The following is a 16,583-nucleotide window of genomic DNA, read 5'->3' as shown; positions in this document are numbered from 1 at the left end:
GCTAAATCAAATTCAGTTAAATTGTATACTTCATTGTCTGCTGTCAACATCAATTGTTAATGTCAAAGAAAGGAACATTACCCAGCACAAGAGTTTAGTGAGGTGCTCTTATACATTGAAATAAGACAGTGATTTTTCATTTTCAGAACTGTGAAAAGTCTACCAAAATGATTTAAAGCAATAAAAGTTATAGCTTGATTTCAGAGAAAACTATCCAGCACCACATTATTTTGATATAAGGCTTCTTTGAAATCAAACCAAACATTATTCCATCTACTCACAAAATTGACACATCTCCATATTTTCTCAGGGGAAAAAAAAGAGAACCTGTAAAAATACAATAAATAATTCCCCTCAGCTGAGGGCATCATTTTTAACAACAGAGGATTTGGGTTTTCACAACCATTCTGTTCTTGCAGGCAAAAGATACGGAAAAGACACCAGAAAAGGAACAAAAAGAAAAAGATATACCTGGGTCCATAAGAAAGATACTAAGAGAGTTACCTAAAATCTCATTCAGTAAAAAGAAAACAAGTGAAAACTCTTGATTACCTGATTTTCTAACACTCAATCACTGAATGAAGTTCTTATTTTCTCCCTGGAGTGTCTTTAATCAAACAACAGCCAAAAAAAAAATAATAGGGAAGTAACAAAAGAGTGATTGACTTAAATCCTCATATGACATGTTCCGGAAAGAGAGCAGACTGTCAACTAACAACTTGAGCAACTGGATAATAAGAAGTAAATGTCATGGACAGTTTTGAGACAAACAGGGGGGAAAAAAAAAAAAAACAAACAAAACACACACACAAAAAAACCCCAACCAAACAAATCAAACTCCAACCAAACAACTGTTCTGCAGCCCCCATGACCGTTCCAAAGAAGTTGAGTAAGAGGGAAAGATATTTATCTACCAAGAAGCTCTTTATTCTGATAAGAGAACAAAATAGCACAGAAAGATAATGGGGGACATGTCTCATATTTTTGTAGACCACCAAGGCTGGAAGCACAAAGAGAAGCACAGTGATTTCAGAAAGGAGAGTTTGAGGAGCACCATTGCCAGTCACGGTCATTATGGGCCTCAGAGACGAGCACAGCACTCTAGGGACATCACCAACACTGCCAGCATCATGTTTGGAAAGCAGGGACAGCAGACCAGCTATGAACCCAGGAAAGCCAGAACCAAGAGAAAAAAAGCTGAAGGGAGAAACACAAAGATAAGGCAGAAAGATGGGAAGAAGGGAAGAACTCGTGTTTCTCCTGAAGTAACACTGACATCTGATAGTGATGCTGATCCAGCCACACATTTTCAGAAAGGCCAAAAGGGAAGAGTGCTCATCACGACCTTCCAGAGTTTTTACTGCAAAACAGAGACTGAGACACAAGTGAGTGGAAGGAGGGTGGGTTGTGAGGTTTGCTAGTGCTCTGGGTTACGAATTGATTTCCTTTGATTGGTGTTTGTTACTCATTAAGCTGCTCTGACACAAGACCTCCAAGGTCTTTGTAGAGAGTCCTTAATGGCTATCCAGTTTCAACTCAGCAGAGCCCGCTGCAGGCCTTTGTAAAAGAAGTGTTTGTTAAATTCAGTTATAATGCTAAAAAGTGAATTGCAGAAGATACAGCTACACCTCCAACAGCTACAGAGCACTAGGGAGCTACACTCCTCTCACAAGCCATCACCACAGATTTTCTCTTTGCTATTGACTTCCTTCATGTAGGAATATATGCGCTTAATGGGGACCAAGGCCTTGATCTGGCTATACAACGCACCTAACACAGAACTGAAGTCTTTAACTATCCCCATTTCCAACAGCCTGGAGAAGGAGGACTGTATGAACATCTGATATTCTAAGGGAATCCACTGAAATGTCTGAAAACACTAATGTGCAAAAGACTGTTTAGCATTGACATTTACAGGCCTCCTCTAATGAGTAAAGGAGAAAATAGCGATTCCCAGATTTAATTACTTTATGTCCCATCTATTCTTGGTGGCCTGCGCTGAATTGGATGTCCTTAAAAAGAAATGTGCAGCTTTTGCTGCCTGGAAATCTTAAATTGGTATGAGCTACAGTGTATTTCGGGGGTCAATGGCTAGCTAAGGAATAAAGTATATGAGGTGGGTCTCATTCCGTAGGGCTCATGCTCATTAAAAAAAAAAAAAAATCTTTTAAGTTATTACTACATAACACTACAGCAAATGGTAAAATGTTGATTGGAAAGTTCTTGTTTGGGATTTTTCATAGTTTTTTTTTTTGTTTGTTTGTGTCCTTTTTTTTTGTTGCTGCTGTTGTTTGGAGTTTGGTTTGGTTCAGGGTTGGTATTTTTGATTGATTGGTTGGTTTGGGGGGGGGGGGGGGTGTTGGGTTTTGGGTTTTTTTTGCAAGACCCATTTGGCAGCCCTCAATTTTATCATAACCCACACAGTCAAGATTTTCAGTGTTTCACAATAGCTGCTGTTTTAAAACAAAAGCAAATCCTCAAGGACTGATAATGGATGGAAACCATGGGATTATTTTTCATTCTAAATACAGGGCAGTGCCATGCAATAAAGGCAACATAAGTTATGATAGATCAGTTAAAGACAAAGTTAACATGCATGATACTCAATATCATTGCTGACTCAATATCATTTTCATCCAGGAATAAAGAGCTACCTTTTGTGAATAGCTCTGTGTGGGTGAGGATGAGGACAGTACGGAACAGTGCTGTGGGACACAGTCCTTACCAGATATGCAGGTGAGAGACAAGACAGTCTTATATTGCGAGCACAGGCACTGCAGAGTAACTTTCCTATACACCCACACACTGTCTGCTTCTGTGCATATGTGGATATATCCAAATATGGAAATATGCCAACAATAAAGGAGAGTCTCAGACCATGAGCCAAGCCATAGCATTCAAGTGCCAGACTTTTTTGTCCTGAGGCACTTGCTCTTCTGGTCACTTGCATCCAACTTCCAGTTTCTTTGTGCTCTCTCCTTGATGAAAAGAACTTTGTCCAGGGAGCTGTGGATACAGGCTCTATTGTTGCACTGATGAGCAGCAGTGCAAGAACCCCTGGAGATGAGACAGGGAGACATTTGCATCATGTTCTGAACCAGTACTGTGGAAAGCTTTTGTTCCTAGGAACGCTAACCAAAATCAGGTATCAGCAGAAAGAGGGTTTAGTAGGTATGGCTATCATGATATTCTAACTGCAAGATTAGTTATTTCCTAAGTCCTCATGAAATAAGCTGTAGGCTTTCTAAATGATTAATAAATCTTCTACTTATTAATTGTCCATTATGCTGGATACCTAAAGCTAGAGAAATTTATAATAGTGTTAAGGGCACAAATGGAAGAAGCCTGAACATACTGTATATGGCACCATGAAGGAAAAAAAAAATTCAATTAATTTCCCCACTTATTGTTATAAAAGGATTTCATTTGTGATCTAAACACCATGATCAAGCCCACTCAAATTTTAAACAGAACAGCCTCAAGAGAGATTATTAAAGTACATGTAAATGTTAGGAAAGCTCATTCTGAGTGTGACATACCTCAGCAGACTCGGGAGAGTAGGCATTGGGCTGCAAATGTTTAATGCAACAAATAAAGGATCCTCACTACTGAAGATTAAGAATGTTATTTTCCTGAGGGATTTTCACTGTTATTAGAAATGTGAAGGACTAAGTATGTTCTCAAATATTCAGACATTTATATTAAGAAGTTTGCCACTCCCTGTATGTTATAATACAACTGAGTTTGTACAAAAAGATTTTCTTACCACACAAATCTAAGTAATTTGTCTTTTCAGATCCTTTTTTTTTATTATTATTGTACTGACAAACTCTAAGTCTCCTTAGGTTCATTGGCTGCTATCTTTCTCAGTGCTAGTTGTCCACTTTTAAAAGCCTCACATATGGGAAAACACAGTGGGGGTTATCATACTAACCCAGACCACATTTGAGAAGGCAGCCATCCCCTCCAGGCTCTCAATGACTTCTCCAACACCCTGCCACAAAAAGGAAGAAGCAGTCCAAGTCAAACAAAGAGAGAACTTGTCCCAAACACCACACAAAAGGAAAGAGATGTGTACGGAAAAAAGACTATGAAGATCTTGGAACTGAAACCGGCATGGATTTGTATTGGAACTAAGAGCTGAAAGAAGAGGTCTGGCTGAACAATGAATAAGGATGTATGATTAAGAAAAAAAGAACAAGAATCTGAGCTGTGAGATCTGCAGAAACAGACTAAGATAAGCAGGAAGGATGTATATGGCATGACAACCAAAGGGGACAATCAGGACTGAAAAGATAAGAGGAAATCAGAAAAGCAATGAGGAAACTAAATAGGAGAAGTAGAATATGTAAGGGGAAAAAAATCTCACAGAAAAGTCTATACCAGAAAGACAAACTATAGTATGATTTCCTGAAAAGTCTGAAATGAAACTTAATAGTCTTGTGTCTTCCCACTTCTCTAGGATAAAAATGTATTTCTACCTATTTGTAATACTGACCATTTCTTCTGGTTTAAAGGAAATGGCAAACTTACAGGTGACAGTTTCCCATTATCTCAAAAGGCAGAGGACGCTGTTGAACATAGATATGATACATATGGCATCAAGAGAGGGTAGATTTAGACTAGGTATAAGGAAGAAATTCTTTACAGTGAAGGTGATGAGACACTGGGACAGGTTGGCTGGAGAAGCTGTAGGTGCTCCATCCCTGCAAGTGTTCAAGTTCAGGAACTCTGAGCAACTTTATCTAGTAGAAGGTGTCCTTCTCCATGGCAGGAGAGTTGGAATTAGATGATGTTTAAAAGTCCCTTTCCAACCAAACCATTCTATGATTCTATAACTCCATGATATGAAATGAGATTTCAATTATTTGGATTTACTCCTTCCTCTAGAGCCAGGAAATTACATGCCCCATTAAATAAATGTTACTACTACTACAAAATCAAGACCTGAAAGGTAAACTTAAATTGCCTGTGTGGATATTCATTGTGCCTTTAATTATCCAACAACATTCTGGTTTTTGCTTCTAATCTTTAATATCCATACATATGGAGATTCAATCAAAGTAAAAAAAGAATGTAATTCACTGTTCTGCCTGGACAACGACCACAAGGTCTCATCCATCAAAAGGCAAAACAAGGTATTTCCTTTGATACAAACCAAGCCTTGGACAATTTTTTTTTTTTTTTTGGTGTGGTCATTTCTGTTTCAGTTACATTTATCTGTGTATACATTTACCTGTATAGCAAAGTTTCTAACATTTAAGTCACTACTGACTTCCAAATCTCTTAGCTTCATCTTGTTGGATGATTTTTAAGCAGCCCTTCTAGTTTCAGGTCTTAAGTCACAGTGACAGAGAAATGCATGAACTAATAAACACCTACATAACACATTCAATGCTGTTAGAGTAAGGCAGTGGCTTTCAATTCTCAGTTTTAATTTTCAGAATGAAGTTTATTAGACAGCCTGTAGGTAATGCCATCTAATGCAGAGTTTCTACAGATAAGCCACTATGTCCCCCAAGAGATCTTCTGACAAACAGTCATTGGTGCTTCCTTTACAGAATAGAAGATAATGTTATTAGATACACAGCCTATCTGAGATAAATCCACCCAGATGAAATTTGCTTTCCACCATGAGCACATTTCCTTCAGTGGCTAATCTCTCCAGTCCTTATTCCATTCTCTAATTCAGGTTTCCCTCGTCATACCACCAAACAAGTCTGCTGCTCCCCTCTACCCTTTACATCATGGATATTCTTGGAGTACCAAGTCCTCAGTGTTGATCTTTTCTTATTTAGCTAGTTGCTCACAATCACAAGGAATAGTCTCCAAATTAACTTCACCTGCCATGTCCCTGAACTTTAAAGAGTCAGAATATATTTCACAGGTCAAGGCGTCTCAAACTATTTTAAGAGCATGGTATGAGGAAGCTACAGCAGCTCTGTACATGTACACATCCCAAATGACTCTGTATTTACTCTGTATACCTGATAAACTCCTATGATGACCCCAAAACCCTCAGATAACCCACAGAAATCAAAGGCAAGGACACGTTATAGACATCTGGTTAGTTATAATCAGAGAGAGAGAGACAAGAATTTTAGTTTAACATCACATATGGTTACCACCTCCCACTTACCCCACACACACAAAGCAAGGATGCTGCAGAGAGAAGGATTGTTAGATACAGAGTTTAAGTGTTATACACACAGAAATTTATTTTCTTCAAAATTGTTTTTTAACCTACTGTGCCATTTTCTTTTCAAGAAGCATTAAGGAATAGCTGTCTCTAAAAGACCATGTTGGAGATTCAGAGTTGTTACAAAGCTGAGAGCTATTTCTGATACAGTTGGGTATGATTTTTTCCTCAATCACAGAATGTTAGGGGCTGGAAGGGACGCTGAAATGTCATCTAGTCCAACACCGTCACCAGAGCAAGAGCACCTAGAGTGGGTCACAATTGTCTGTGGATTGGTTATCCACTTTGTTCCCTAACTATGCTGCAGGCAGAAAAACATTTAAGTGGCTTTCATCTGATCTAACTCGGGTTCAGAATCAGGAAGTTGTAACTGTAATGTACTGCAGAGTGTGTTTCCTAGTTCGGGTAAGTACTATTTCACAGAGCAGCATCCCTGACCTATTTCATCTCAGGATGATCTGGCAGCTTAATTTCACAATATTTTGTGTTATCCATACTTTGCCATTATCCCACTTCATTGCTTTCCCAGGTAATAGAGAATTAACTGTACCTCATATAAACTGAAAACATGGCTGCACAAGGTTACTCAAGGAACGATAAATTAAGGGCAGTAAGAACTGAGGTTCTACTAAACAAACAAACAAACAAACAAAAAAAACACCAAAGAGCAAAACACCACAAATGTGAAAACCAACAGTGCAATTACTGCTGATGGGGAGCTATTTCAGCACTCTATTGTCATGGTGCAAATCTACCTCAGTGCTGGCAAGAAAGTCAAAGAAGGGTCAAAGACCACTTGATCAGTAACAAGTTTATGGATAGTTTGCTTGCTGTTGATTTTTAGGTTGTTGTTATTATTATTGGTTTTTGCATATACCTTCATTACCAGGAATTTAAGAAACATTAGAAAGGGGAAAACAGGGTGTCAAAGAGAAACATGTTTTTTAAAAAAAAAAAAAAAACACACCATATTTGTTCCCCACAATGCTGCCTTGGATCACACTTTCATGGAATAATAGGAAATAAGAGAGAGTGCACGGAAGATGTGCATACAGGAGAGACAAAATTAAATTCTGTCCATCTGGAAACATTGATGCAACTTACTTTTTAATATGATAGTCTTGGTTACGGTCACATAACGTGATACTATCGAATTGGACACAAGGTGGTGAAGCTGGTGACAGGTGACAAGTGCTCAGGCATGTATAGGAAGGTATTAGAGAAGATAACTACATTTGCAGTGAAGAATATTATGACATAACTAAAAGTCAACACACAGTTCTTTCTTAAAGTAGTGCATGGAGCATTCACCCCTCCTCACTGAAGAATCATTAAGCATCCTCTGTACCATCATCCATCATCCCACAGACAATACTGAGACACTGACAGAAATAAAAATGAAAAAGAAAAGAAGGAGCATGGGAAGGGAAGAAAGGGAAGATTCATAAACAGCGTCTTGGTTAAATGTCAGCTGCAGTGACAAGAAAAGCAGACAGCAACAGAAAGACAATGGAAAGAAACAGTCATGCCCTTCAGAGGACAAAATGACATGCTTTAATTGCTCAGGAGACTTGCAAAATGAGATGTCCACCTCCAGCAGAGTGAAGATTAATCTTCACGGAACAGTTTGTATAATGAGTTGTTATATGTCAGGAAGTGTAATTTTAGGTGAAGTAGCTCATAGAAACAAATCAGGATTTCAAGCAAACAAGGGGAGTGAAATGTATTTACTGTGAGCTAAAATGATCCAGATTATTACAATGAATTTACAAAAGTCTATTATGGAGACATGTAACAGGCAAAACCCGTAATAGCTTCTTTGCTATTTTTCCTTCAGGGGTAATTCATTATTAACTGACTTTCTTTTCTTTTTCAGATTCCCGTGAGATTCTGGCTTGGTTTTCAAATTATTTGTGGGGGTAGAAATGTTTTTAATCTTTGTGGGTAGGGAATAAATGTTAGGTATATTATTCTGCAATTAAGTTGCAGGTATTCTGTCAAAGCCTGGACAGATACACAGAGTCTTTTGCAAGCATCCAGTGAGAGACACATGCACCGGAGAGCTGTGGCTATGCTGAAGGATGCTAACCCCACCTACAGGATCAGGCCTTGTAGAAACAAGGTCCAGTACAAATGCTCTTGTGTTTTACTAGTGCACAAGTCTTATCTCCATTTAAATCTTTAATTCAGATAGATGAAATTTTAGTTATTCACCTGCCATGGAAATTTATTTATTTCCACTCTCCCTCCCCCCAACCCCACCCAGTTACTTTCTTTTAGCCAAAGAATCAGTTTTCCACCCACAGCACCTCCCTCCTCCCCCTTAAGCCAGGTAACTTTTACTGGCAATTCTCCATTAAATTATTTTCTGATGAAGACAGACAGCCTGCTTATTTCATGTAAGTATGCAGCATATGACAAGCCAGGTAGGCACAAATCCATAGAGCTGTCGTGAGAGAAATAGGTAAAATTTATGCAATTATCTATGTCAGAAACACGATTTAAATGGCTATCTACTCTTCTTAAAAAAGGAAATTTACGTGATTTTCCCAGCTTTTTTCCTCATAAAAACTTATGAGTAGCAAAACCAAATGAGATATGTAACACTCTAATGTAACCATGCATCTTGATGGCTGGATATGCCTCAGTTTCCAGGAGAGATGCAAGCATTTTGCAGTAAGTCACAAGACAACTTGTATGCGAGGTCTATGCTCAGTGAGCTGCAGGGATTTTCAATCTTTTACTTTATGAATTCCAAGAAGCTGGCTAGAATATTTTTAAACAGTTTGGTTTTGGTTTCTGACTGTTTAGGGAGTACTTCTCTTGCCATGTATAATTTTCTTCACTTGTAATCAGCATCACCCAGAGTCCTAAAATCAAGAGTGGCCTCCTGAAAAATAAAGGCTGGGCAGTTCCTATAAGGAGATTCTTGAGGTTTGTCCACAGAGGTAGGCTGATGATCATCAGTGTATGCTGTGAGTTATATGTCCTTACATAGGACATTTCTAATGACTGCAAAGGGTAAGGTGAGATACCTTTTGTTGATGGGAATATATCTGCTTTTCCATATTTTAATGTAAAAGCATTCATGCACAAGCATTACTGAAATAGCTAAAGGAGGACAGATAGGAAAAAGAAAATAATGAAAAATGTCTGGGGAGAATACTTCAGTTCAGCTATTATATTATCAAGATGGCCACACAGCAACTTGAAACAGACATAAGAATCTTACTGTAAATGATCTGCAAATGCCCCAAATCAATCGTTTTAACACTTGGTGGACAAATACCTATGTTTTGAAAGAAAACCTCTTACATATACATCCACAGCACATGATCAGATGCATCTGAAATCTATAGCCACATCTCAGAGGTTCTAGATCATTCTGTGGCATTTTAAAAAATGTTATCATTATGGTTTTTTGTAGGTAGCAAATAATATAAATACACATTTACAACTGCAGGTACAGTATAAAGAGTTGTATATTTAGTGTCAGAAGATGCAAAAGGCTCTTAAGGACTACATAATATATTCTAAATGTACACACAAAACTTATATTTATTGTGAGGGTGGATGAGGATAGCTCTCCTCAAGTATGAAATCACAGGAAGCACCATCTAATGAACCAATTGTTTCTGTGGGTGCAGTATGGCCTGAAGTCTACTCAAAGTGAAATTCTCAGTTTAAAACTTGAAGAAAATTATTCTCCAGTGAGCCATAATCCTCATCCATTAAAATTCAGTCCAGTGATGAAAGTTTTGATTGTTTTTATGAACAAAATCAACTAACAGAAACTTCAGAAAAGGTTGTTAGGAACTATATTCAAATTTAAGCCAATTTCAGTTCTTTTGTTGGAAGGGGAGCTGGTAAACTGGGAGAATAAGGAAAGTGAAACAGTTTAACTATCTTCCAACAGTAAGATAAGCAAAGCAATTAAAAGGATTGTCATTCTTTAATTACCAGAGCACTATCTGTTACAGAGGGAGCTAAAGCTTTGTTGCACAACAAACAGCCATGCTTGTAATTTAATATGAATAATGAGCCAGATGCATGAACAAAACTATTAAATTGTTATCATGAGCAGCCTTGTCCCTCATTGATTAATGACTCCATGTGGCACCAAGGAAAGGAACTCTGTTTTTAAGTGTGGATTGTCATCATTAATGTTGCCAAAGCAACTGGTGTCTGTTTTTGACTTACCACTGAACATGGCAATTAACCATTACATGAGGAAACAAAACAGTAATTATTCTCTTATGTGGAAAACAGAGGGTTGTTAAAGAATAAGGGACTGGGGAAGTGAAATGTGTTTCCCAAGATAAATGCACCTGTGCATGACTCACATTCAAGGTCAGAACATATTCTCATTATGAAATTTATCACAGGCCCCAACTCAGTTTAAAATCTGATGCTAAACATAAAATCTAGAATAATTTCATACACTAGTAGAAACCCATCAGAACAAACAGATACATGAATAAATAAAACAGGTGTGAAAAGCACCCATTTTACAGCAAATAAAAATCAACTTGCAGAAGGTATAGTAAGAAAAGACGTGAATTCTCTACATAGGCTCCTTATAGACAGAACATATATGTGCATATGCACAGTTAGATAAACATAAATTCCATATAGCTCATCCAAATGTATGCTTGACCCTGTGTTCACATGGTTTGGTGGTGGTCCTTTTGTTTTGAGGTGGTGGGGGGTTTTGTTTGGGTTTTTTTTCCCTTAGTTTATACAGAAAATTTATACAGAATACTTTACCAAAAGCATCTACAACCTGGTTTCTTCCAACTTACAAGCTTCACGGAGTTTTTCCTTGTCATAATGTAGTCCCTCATATTCTTGTAAATTAATCCTGTTCACCCTGATCCGCAGGCGATCTGGGATGGAATGAGGACTGAAAAGAAAAGAAGAAAGCTTCTTAGATGAAGTGTTCCACGTGAGTACAAAACAAAAACAGGATATGATTTGAATATTTTCTGGGGGGAAAAAAAGGCAAAAAAGAGCAAGGCTCTTCAAAACTGTCAGCTCCTCACAGGCCCATCAATATAGTCAAAATTATAACTACCCACTGCACAACAATACAGACATCACACCTGAAATGATAGGCAAGATCAAGAATCTCATTTGCTGGCTGTGTGGTCTGGAATTGAAAATGTTTCTGAGTTTTCTAATCTCTATACAGCTGCCCCTCCCCTCTGAAGTTTGCCTTTTTGTACATCACTAGGACCCTACCACAGCTAGCAGATCTGCCAGGCTGTGATTCAAAACACAGATACTTTCGTGGGAAGTCTCTCAGGATAACCAAAGCCCTTGAGAACATCCACCCTCATTCCTGGAGGATCCTTATTCATCATCTGTTCTGAGAAATGGGGCACAGAATTGTGGCTAAGAACTGGACTACCAAAGCAGTGAGTCTAACATGGAGAACCCAGGAGGACTTTCAAAAGGAAGCAGCAATAGAGGAACCTCATTTCTACAGATGTGAGCCCGATTTAGATACCTCAACTGTCTACATAATTTTGAAACACTCACTGGGTGCCTATCAGTATATTTAAGTGTCCATGTATTGACAGAAACTTGCTCTGAAAAGCTTTGTTTTGATTTTATGCTGGCTTCCACCTTACCATAACCTGTTATTTGATTTTGTAAGTTTAGCTGAAAGCTAAGTAAATTAACTTGGCCACATTTGCATTTTTCACTTTTAAAGAAAGGTAGGTAACTTGAGTATTATAACGCAGAAATTGAATGTCTGTCCTACAGGAACTGGCTCCTGGGTCAGTTAATAGTGCATTATTCATTCTGTGCTTCCACCAAAAGACTATTTTCTCTGCCACATCTCACAACTGTAAACTTGTTTCATTTTTTTCACTTTGAGCAAATGTGCAATTTTTTTTTTTTTTGGCAGAAAATACTGTAGCCAATGTGTAGTTACTGTAGATGTAACAAAACACAGGGTTTGTAGCCATCTCTTGGTAGAGCCACTGGGACTGTAACTAGCAATTATTTCAGTGCCATCTTACTGCTTGCTTTCTCTCTGTTGCTATAAACAGCTCTGTCACATCTGCACAGATGAAAATAAAGATCGAAAAATCAAGTTCCAGTTGAAAAAAGCTCTATATGCACAAGTACTCTTTGCTTAAAAAGTGATAAAAGATAGCAAACTGAAGGTGCCTCTAAAACCTGAGTGTGAGACAATTCAAGTGGTAGAAGGAGCTGCACTGAAGAAACTCATGTTCTGTATAGAAATTTCTATATTAGTGATGAAAATGAGCCTAAGATACAGGAAGAATGCTTAACAGTGGTAGCAAGACTGACAGAAGCATACAGTCTACCTCATGTTTCCCTGTGCTGACTGACCAGGACTGTTGTGTCAAGGTACACCAAGATATCAATAAATTGCCCATATTCAAGATAAGCTTTTGCAGTTTGATAGCAGACACCTGGGATGGTAACTTCAAAGACAGCTTCAGAAAGCAAGTAACTCAGGAGCCATTATGTTGCCCTAAACAACAGTGCTCTCCAACTGCAGGCTCCAAGGCTGGCTTAGCAACCCAGAGAAGATGGGTGTCTTCAGATGGAGGGGAAAGGTACACAGGTGGAACAAAAACAATCATACTGCCACTGACACTGTTTTTAATTTCTTTTCTTTTTAAAACAAGTTTTAAAGTCACATAGCTGGCAGTGAAATGAACATGATCTAAGGAACTATATTCCCTTCCTAATTCTTTAAACTGCAAATTTCAAAAATTAAAATAATAGGACACTTCATTTTTAGTTAAGAAAAAAAAAATAGGAGAACATTTAAGTCAGAAAACAAGTAATTTAACTGCATAGTCTTTGAGGAGAGAAGAGAAATGATTCACTGCATGTAGTATGGTTCAGGAAAATGACAGACCAACAGCTCTGAGAAGTGAGCTCCGGTGCAGCGGTACAACATGTGCAGAAGCTGTGGTGCTTTTACCATAATCTTCTGCCACAGCACATTATGATGAGATAACTCAGTCTTCCAGCTGAGCAGTTTGCAACCTGGGGATTGTTGTCAGGTGTCAGTGAGGGACTGCTTATGAATTACCTCTATTTCTTTGAACTCATCTAGAAGGAACAGACACAGGAAGGCTACAGAATTCAGCTATTTATTTCTGTTGTAACATTTAACCATGCTACAAAGACAGCCACCTTTGCTATGTGCTGAATTAAGCCCAGTGTAAACCCAACCCAAAAAAGCTGTCTCAAACTGTTGTTTGTCCTGAAACCAAACCAAGTCTGTGCTATTCTGTAGAAATCTTTGAGGAACCCAAGAAGGAACTACATAAAAATTATGCTTTCGAATCCCCAGTTCCAAATGACCAGCTGGCCAAAGCCTGATACTTCTGTGCAACAGTTACCCAGCCTAGAACAAGGCATATTTGTCTTTCAAGCCAGAATCTGGCCATATCCTCCACCTACTTGCACTTTTCCATTTCTTCTTTGCTACAGAGCTCATCCATTTATGATACCCAGACCCTCCCCTTCCACTCTGTGACCCTGTGCTGCCTTCCAAACTGAAGGAAAATATTTTAGTACAGGAACTTTGCATCTTCCTGGGGTAAACTGCAATTTTAACTCCTAATAGAAGATCTTTTTTATCTTGATTTGTCCTTTTAGATCTACCACAGCAGATTCCCGAGTGATACTTCTCTTTCAACCACCCATTGCATCTTATCAGTCTTGCACCTCCAATAATGTAGGGGCATCCTTCACCTTAAAAGATGAATCTGTTTAATGTGATTTTCTAGCTCTGCAGTGTCTGTGCAAAACTCACTACAGCTATGAGGTCTTTAATACTTCCCACTCACAATTTCACTTCCTCTCCTTACACACAGACCTTTCTCATGTTCCTTGGTGTGTGGCAGGACAAGATCATGCCTGATACAGGAAACTGGAGGGTAATCAGCTACCAAGCACAAGAATTTCCTGTTCTCCTTTCTGTCCCTCCTGTTCACCACCTTTTTATAAAGTAAAGGTAACGCTACTACATAAGCAGGCAGTGTGTGCCAAGCCATACAACTAGAGGGAAACAAAATTTGGGCTGTTGTCTATTTGAAAAGTTTAGCTATGATAGTCATAAAAATGTAACATTGAAAACCACATCTTTTTGTAGAAAATAAGTTATTACCAGAAACAGGAATGCTCAGAGGTCCTTTTTACAGGGTAGAGCTTTTATATACTAGCTAGGTCCAGACATGGATAATATAACTGAAATGCATATGTGTATGCATATATACACAATATCCATCTATTTAGCTATGTGTGTGTATATATATATGTATACACATACTCAAAAAAACCCCATTTATTCAGTCATTGAAGTTCAGTGGGTTTATGTTTTGTTTGCTAACGCTGTCAGAACACAGTTGTTGGCTGACATTAATACCCATTCAATATAGCTTTGGCTCTGAAATTAATTGTGTGAATATTCATTCCTTATGCTATCAGACTGAAAATTGGCACCAGGAGATAATAATGTCCTCATCATCCAGCTAATTAACTCATTCACTCACAGAACTCATGAGCCCCACACCAAGTATTTTGCACCTGAGAAAATTACTTCCACTATCAATACCTCTGTAGTCTTCACAGATACTGTACAGCAATTCATAGTATTAGACCAGATGCAAAACTTATCTTGTTCAAGCTCAGCATATTCAGAAACCACAAAGATTAAGTACATAAGCATGCCCATAGAAAAGCTACTAATAGGGTGATGAATGTCACTGAAAGAAAATATTAGTACAATACCAATAAAAAATGGTGTTTCTAAACACTCTATAAAACAACTTCCTCAGTTGTAAGGAGAGGGGAAAAAAACTTTTCAGTTAGAGTGGCAGGCAATTTATAAGTATATTTAGGGAGATTGCTCCATTGCAATTCAACCTGAAATATTTCAATTTCTTACACCTATTATTCTTCAGAATGGTGTATTACATAGTCAATGAAAAGTAATCTAAGGTACAGACGAATGAATTCCATTACCTCCTAAAGTATCTAATTAAGAACCTCAACACCAATCCACAGAATTAAATCCTAAAGGTCATATGCCCCATGGGACCATAAATACAGATTGAAGTCAGGGGAACCATTCTGTTCATTCATGTTGATTAGCTATAAAGGTATAATTTAAACACAAACCTAAATATCAGTCTTCTCAAATCAGAAGCATGGATAGGCTAGTTACCATACTCAATTTTAGTTGATGAACCAGAATTGCACATTCAGAGCATTATTAAGCAACAATCCAAATGAGACTTGCACATTATTCAGTTAGAACAAACTACGAAACATTCTACAGAGATGTTAGGAGGTCCTCTCAAAATTTTTCCACTCACATTAAAAAAAATAAAACTCAATTTCAGTAACAAAGGATTATTTTCTTCCCCTTTTCAGCTGCTAAGTGACTGAACAGTACAAGGAAAATGCATTACCTATTACCAGAAAAAACGCATGTGGCTTTTCCACATGAATACAGACAATTAGATTTCTCCTACAAGGACAGGCTGAGGGAGCTGGGGTTGTTTAGCCTGGAGAAGGTAAGGCTCCAGGGAGGCCTAATACTGACCTTCCTGTACCTGAAAGGGGCTACAAGAAGAGTTGTAGTGATAGGACCAGGGGTTTGAAATCAGAGAAGACTAGACTTAGATTGGATGTTAGGAACAAGTTCTTTACCATGAGGGTGGTGAAACACTGGAACTGGTTGCCCAGGGAGGTAGTTCAGGCACTGTCCTTGGTGATATTCAAGGTCAGGCTTGACAAGTCTCTGAGCAAGCTGATCTGGTGGAGGATGTCCTTGCTCACCGCAGGAGGTTTGGACTAGATGACCTTTGGGAGTCCTTTCCAACCCAAACCATGATTAGCCAGATATTGAATAATTCCTACTGTAAGAAAAAGGGCAGGCTTTCTGGAAATTTATAAAACTTGTAGACATTCATTAATGTATTTTTATGATTTTAAAATCTAGTGTTGTGTGAGAAGTTATCCATCTCATGGTAGTGTAGGTTACACAACAGAATCAGAACCACTCTTTTTACAGGGATAAGTCTTCAAAAAACAGCATCATGCTAGATAAATTGTTTATGGGATGAAGTAATTTTTAACACTACCCATCCATTTGCTTACCAAAAAAAGGTGTTTTTTTTCCCTTCTATGCCTGAGCTATTGCATTTTGAGGATTTGAGAAATGTTACTATCAACACTTCCACCACCCCACAAAAAAAAACTAAGACATAATAAAATCTGAAGCCACAGGGGGTTGACAGGGAAAAAAAAGAAGAAGAAGAGAGAGAATGGCTTTATTTTTTTTAATTTCTTTTTTTAAATCTCTTGAATTCCATCACTTGTG

At 38.1% G+C, this 16,583-nt stretch overlaps 1 protein-coding gene across 2 annotated transcripts in view; it reads right to left on the bottom strand.

The window, feature by feature from the left end:
- Positions 1–16,583, bottom strand: part of DGKI (diacylglycerol kinase iota) — a 201,271-nt gene that overhangs the window by 57,745 nt on the left and 126,943 nt on the right. For both annotated transcript variants that reach the window (XM_054387069.1, XM_054387071.1), the window contains one exon: positions 11,002–11,102. In XM_054387069.1, the coding sequence (XP_054243044.1) occupies positions 11,002–11,102 (101 nt within the window). The remainder of the gene's footprint in view (positions 1–11,001; positions 11,103–16,583) is intronic.

Source organism: Indicator indicator, chromosome 14 (genome assembly GCF_027791375.1).
Source record: "Indicator indicator isolate 239-I01 chromosome 14, UM_Iind_1.1, whole genome shotgun sequence".
Taxonomy (NCBI): domain Eukaryota; kingdom Metazoa; phylum Chordata; class Aves; order Piciformes; family Indicatoridae; genus Indicator; species Indicator indicator.
Note: the sequence above shows the minus strand (reverse complement) of the source record. Positions and strands in the feature narration are given on the sequence as shown.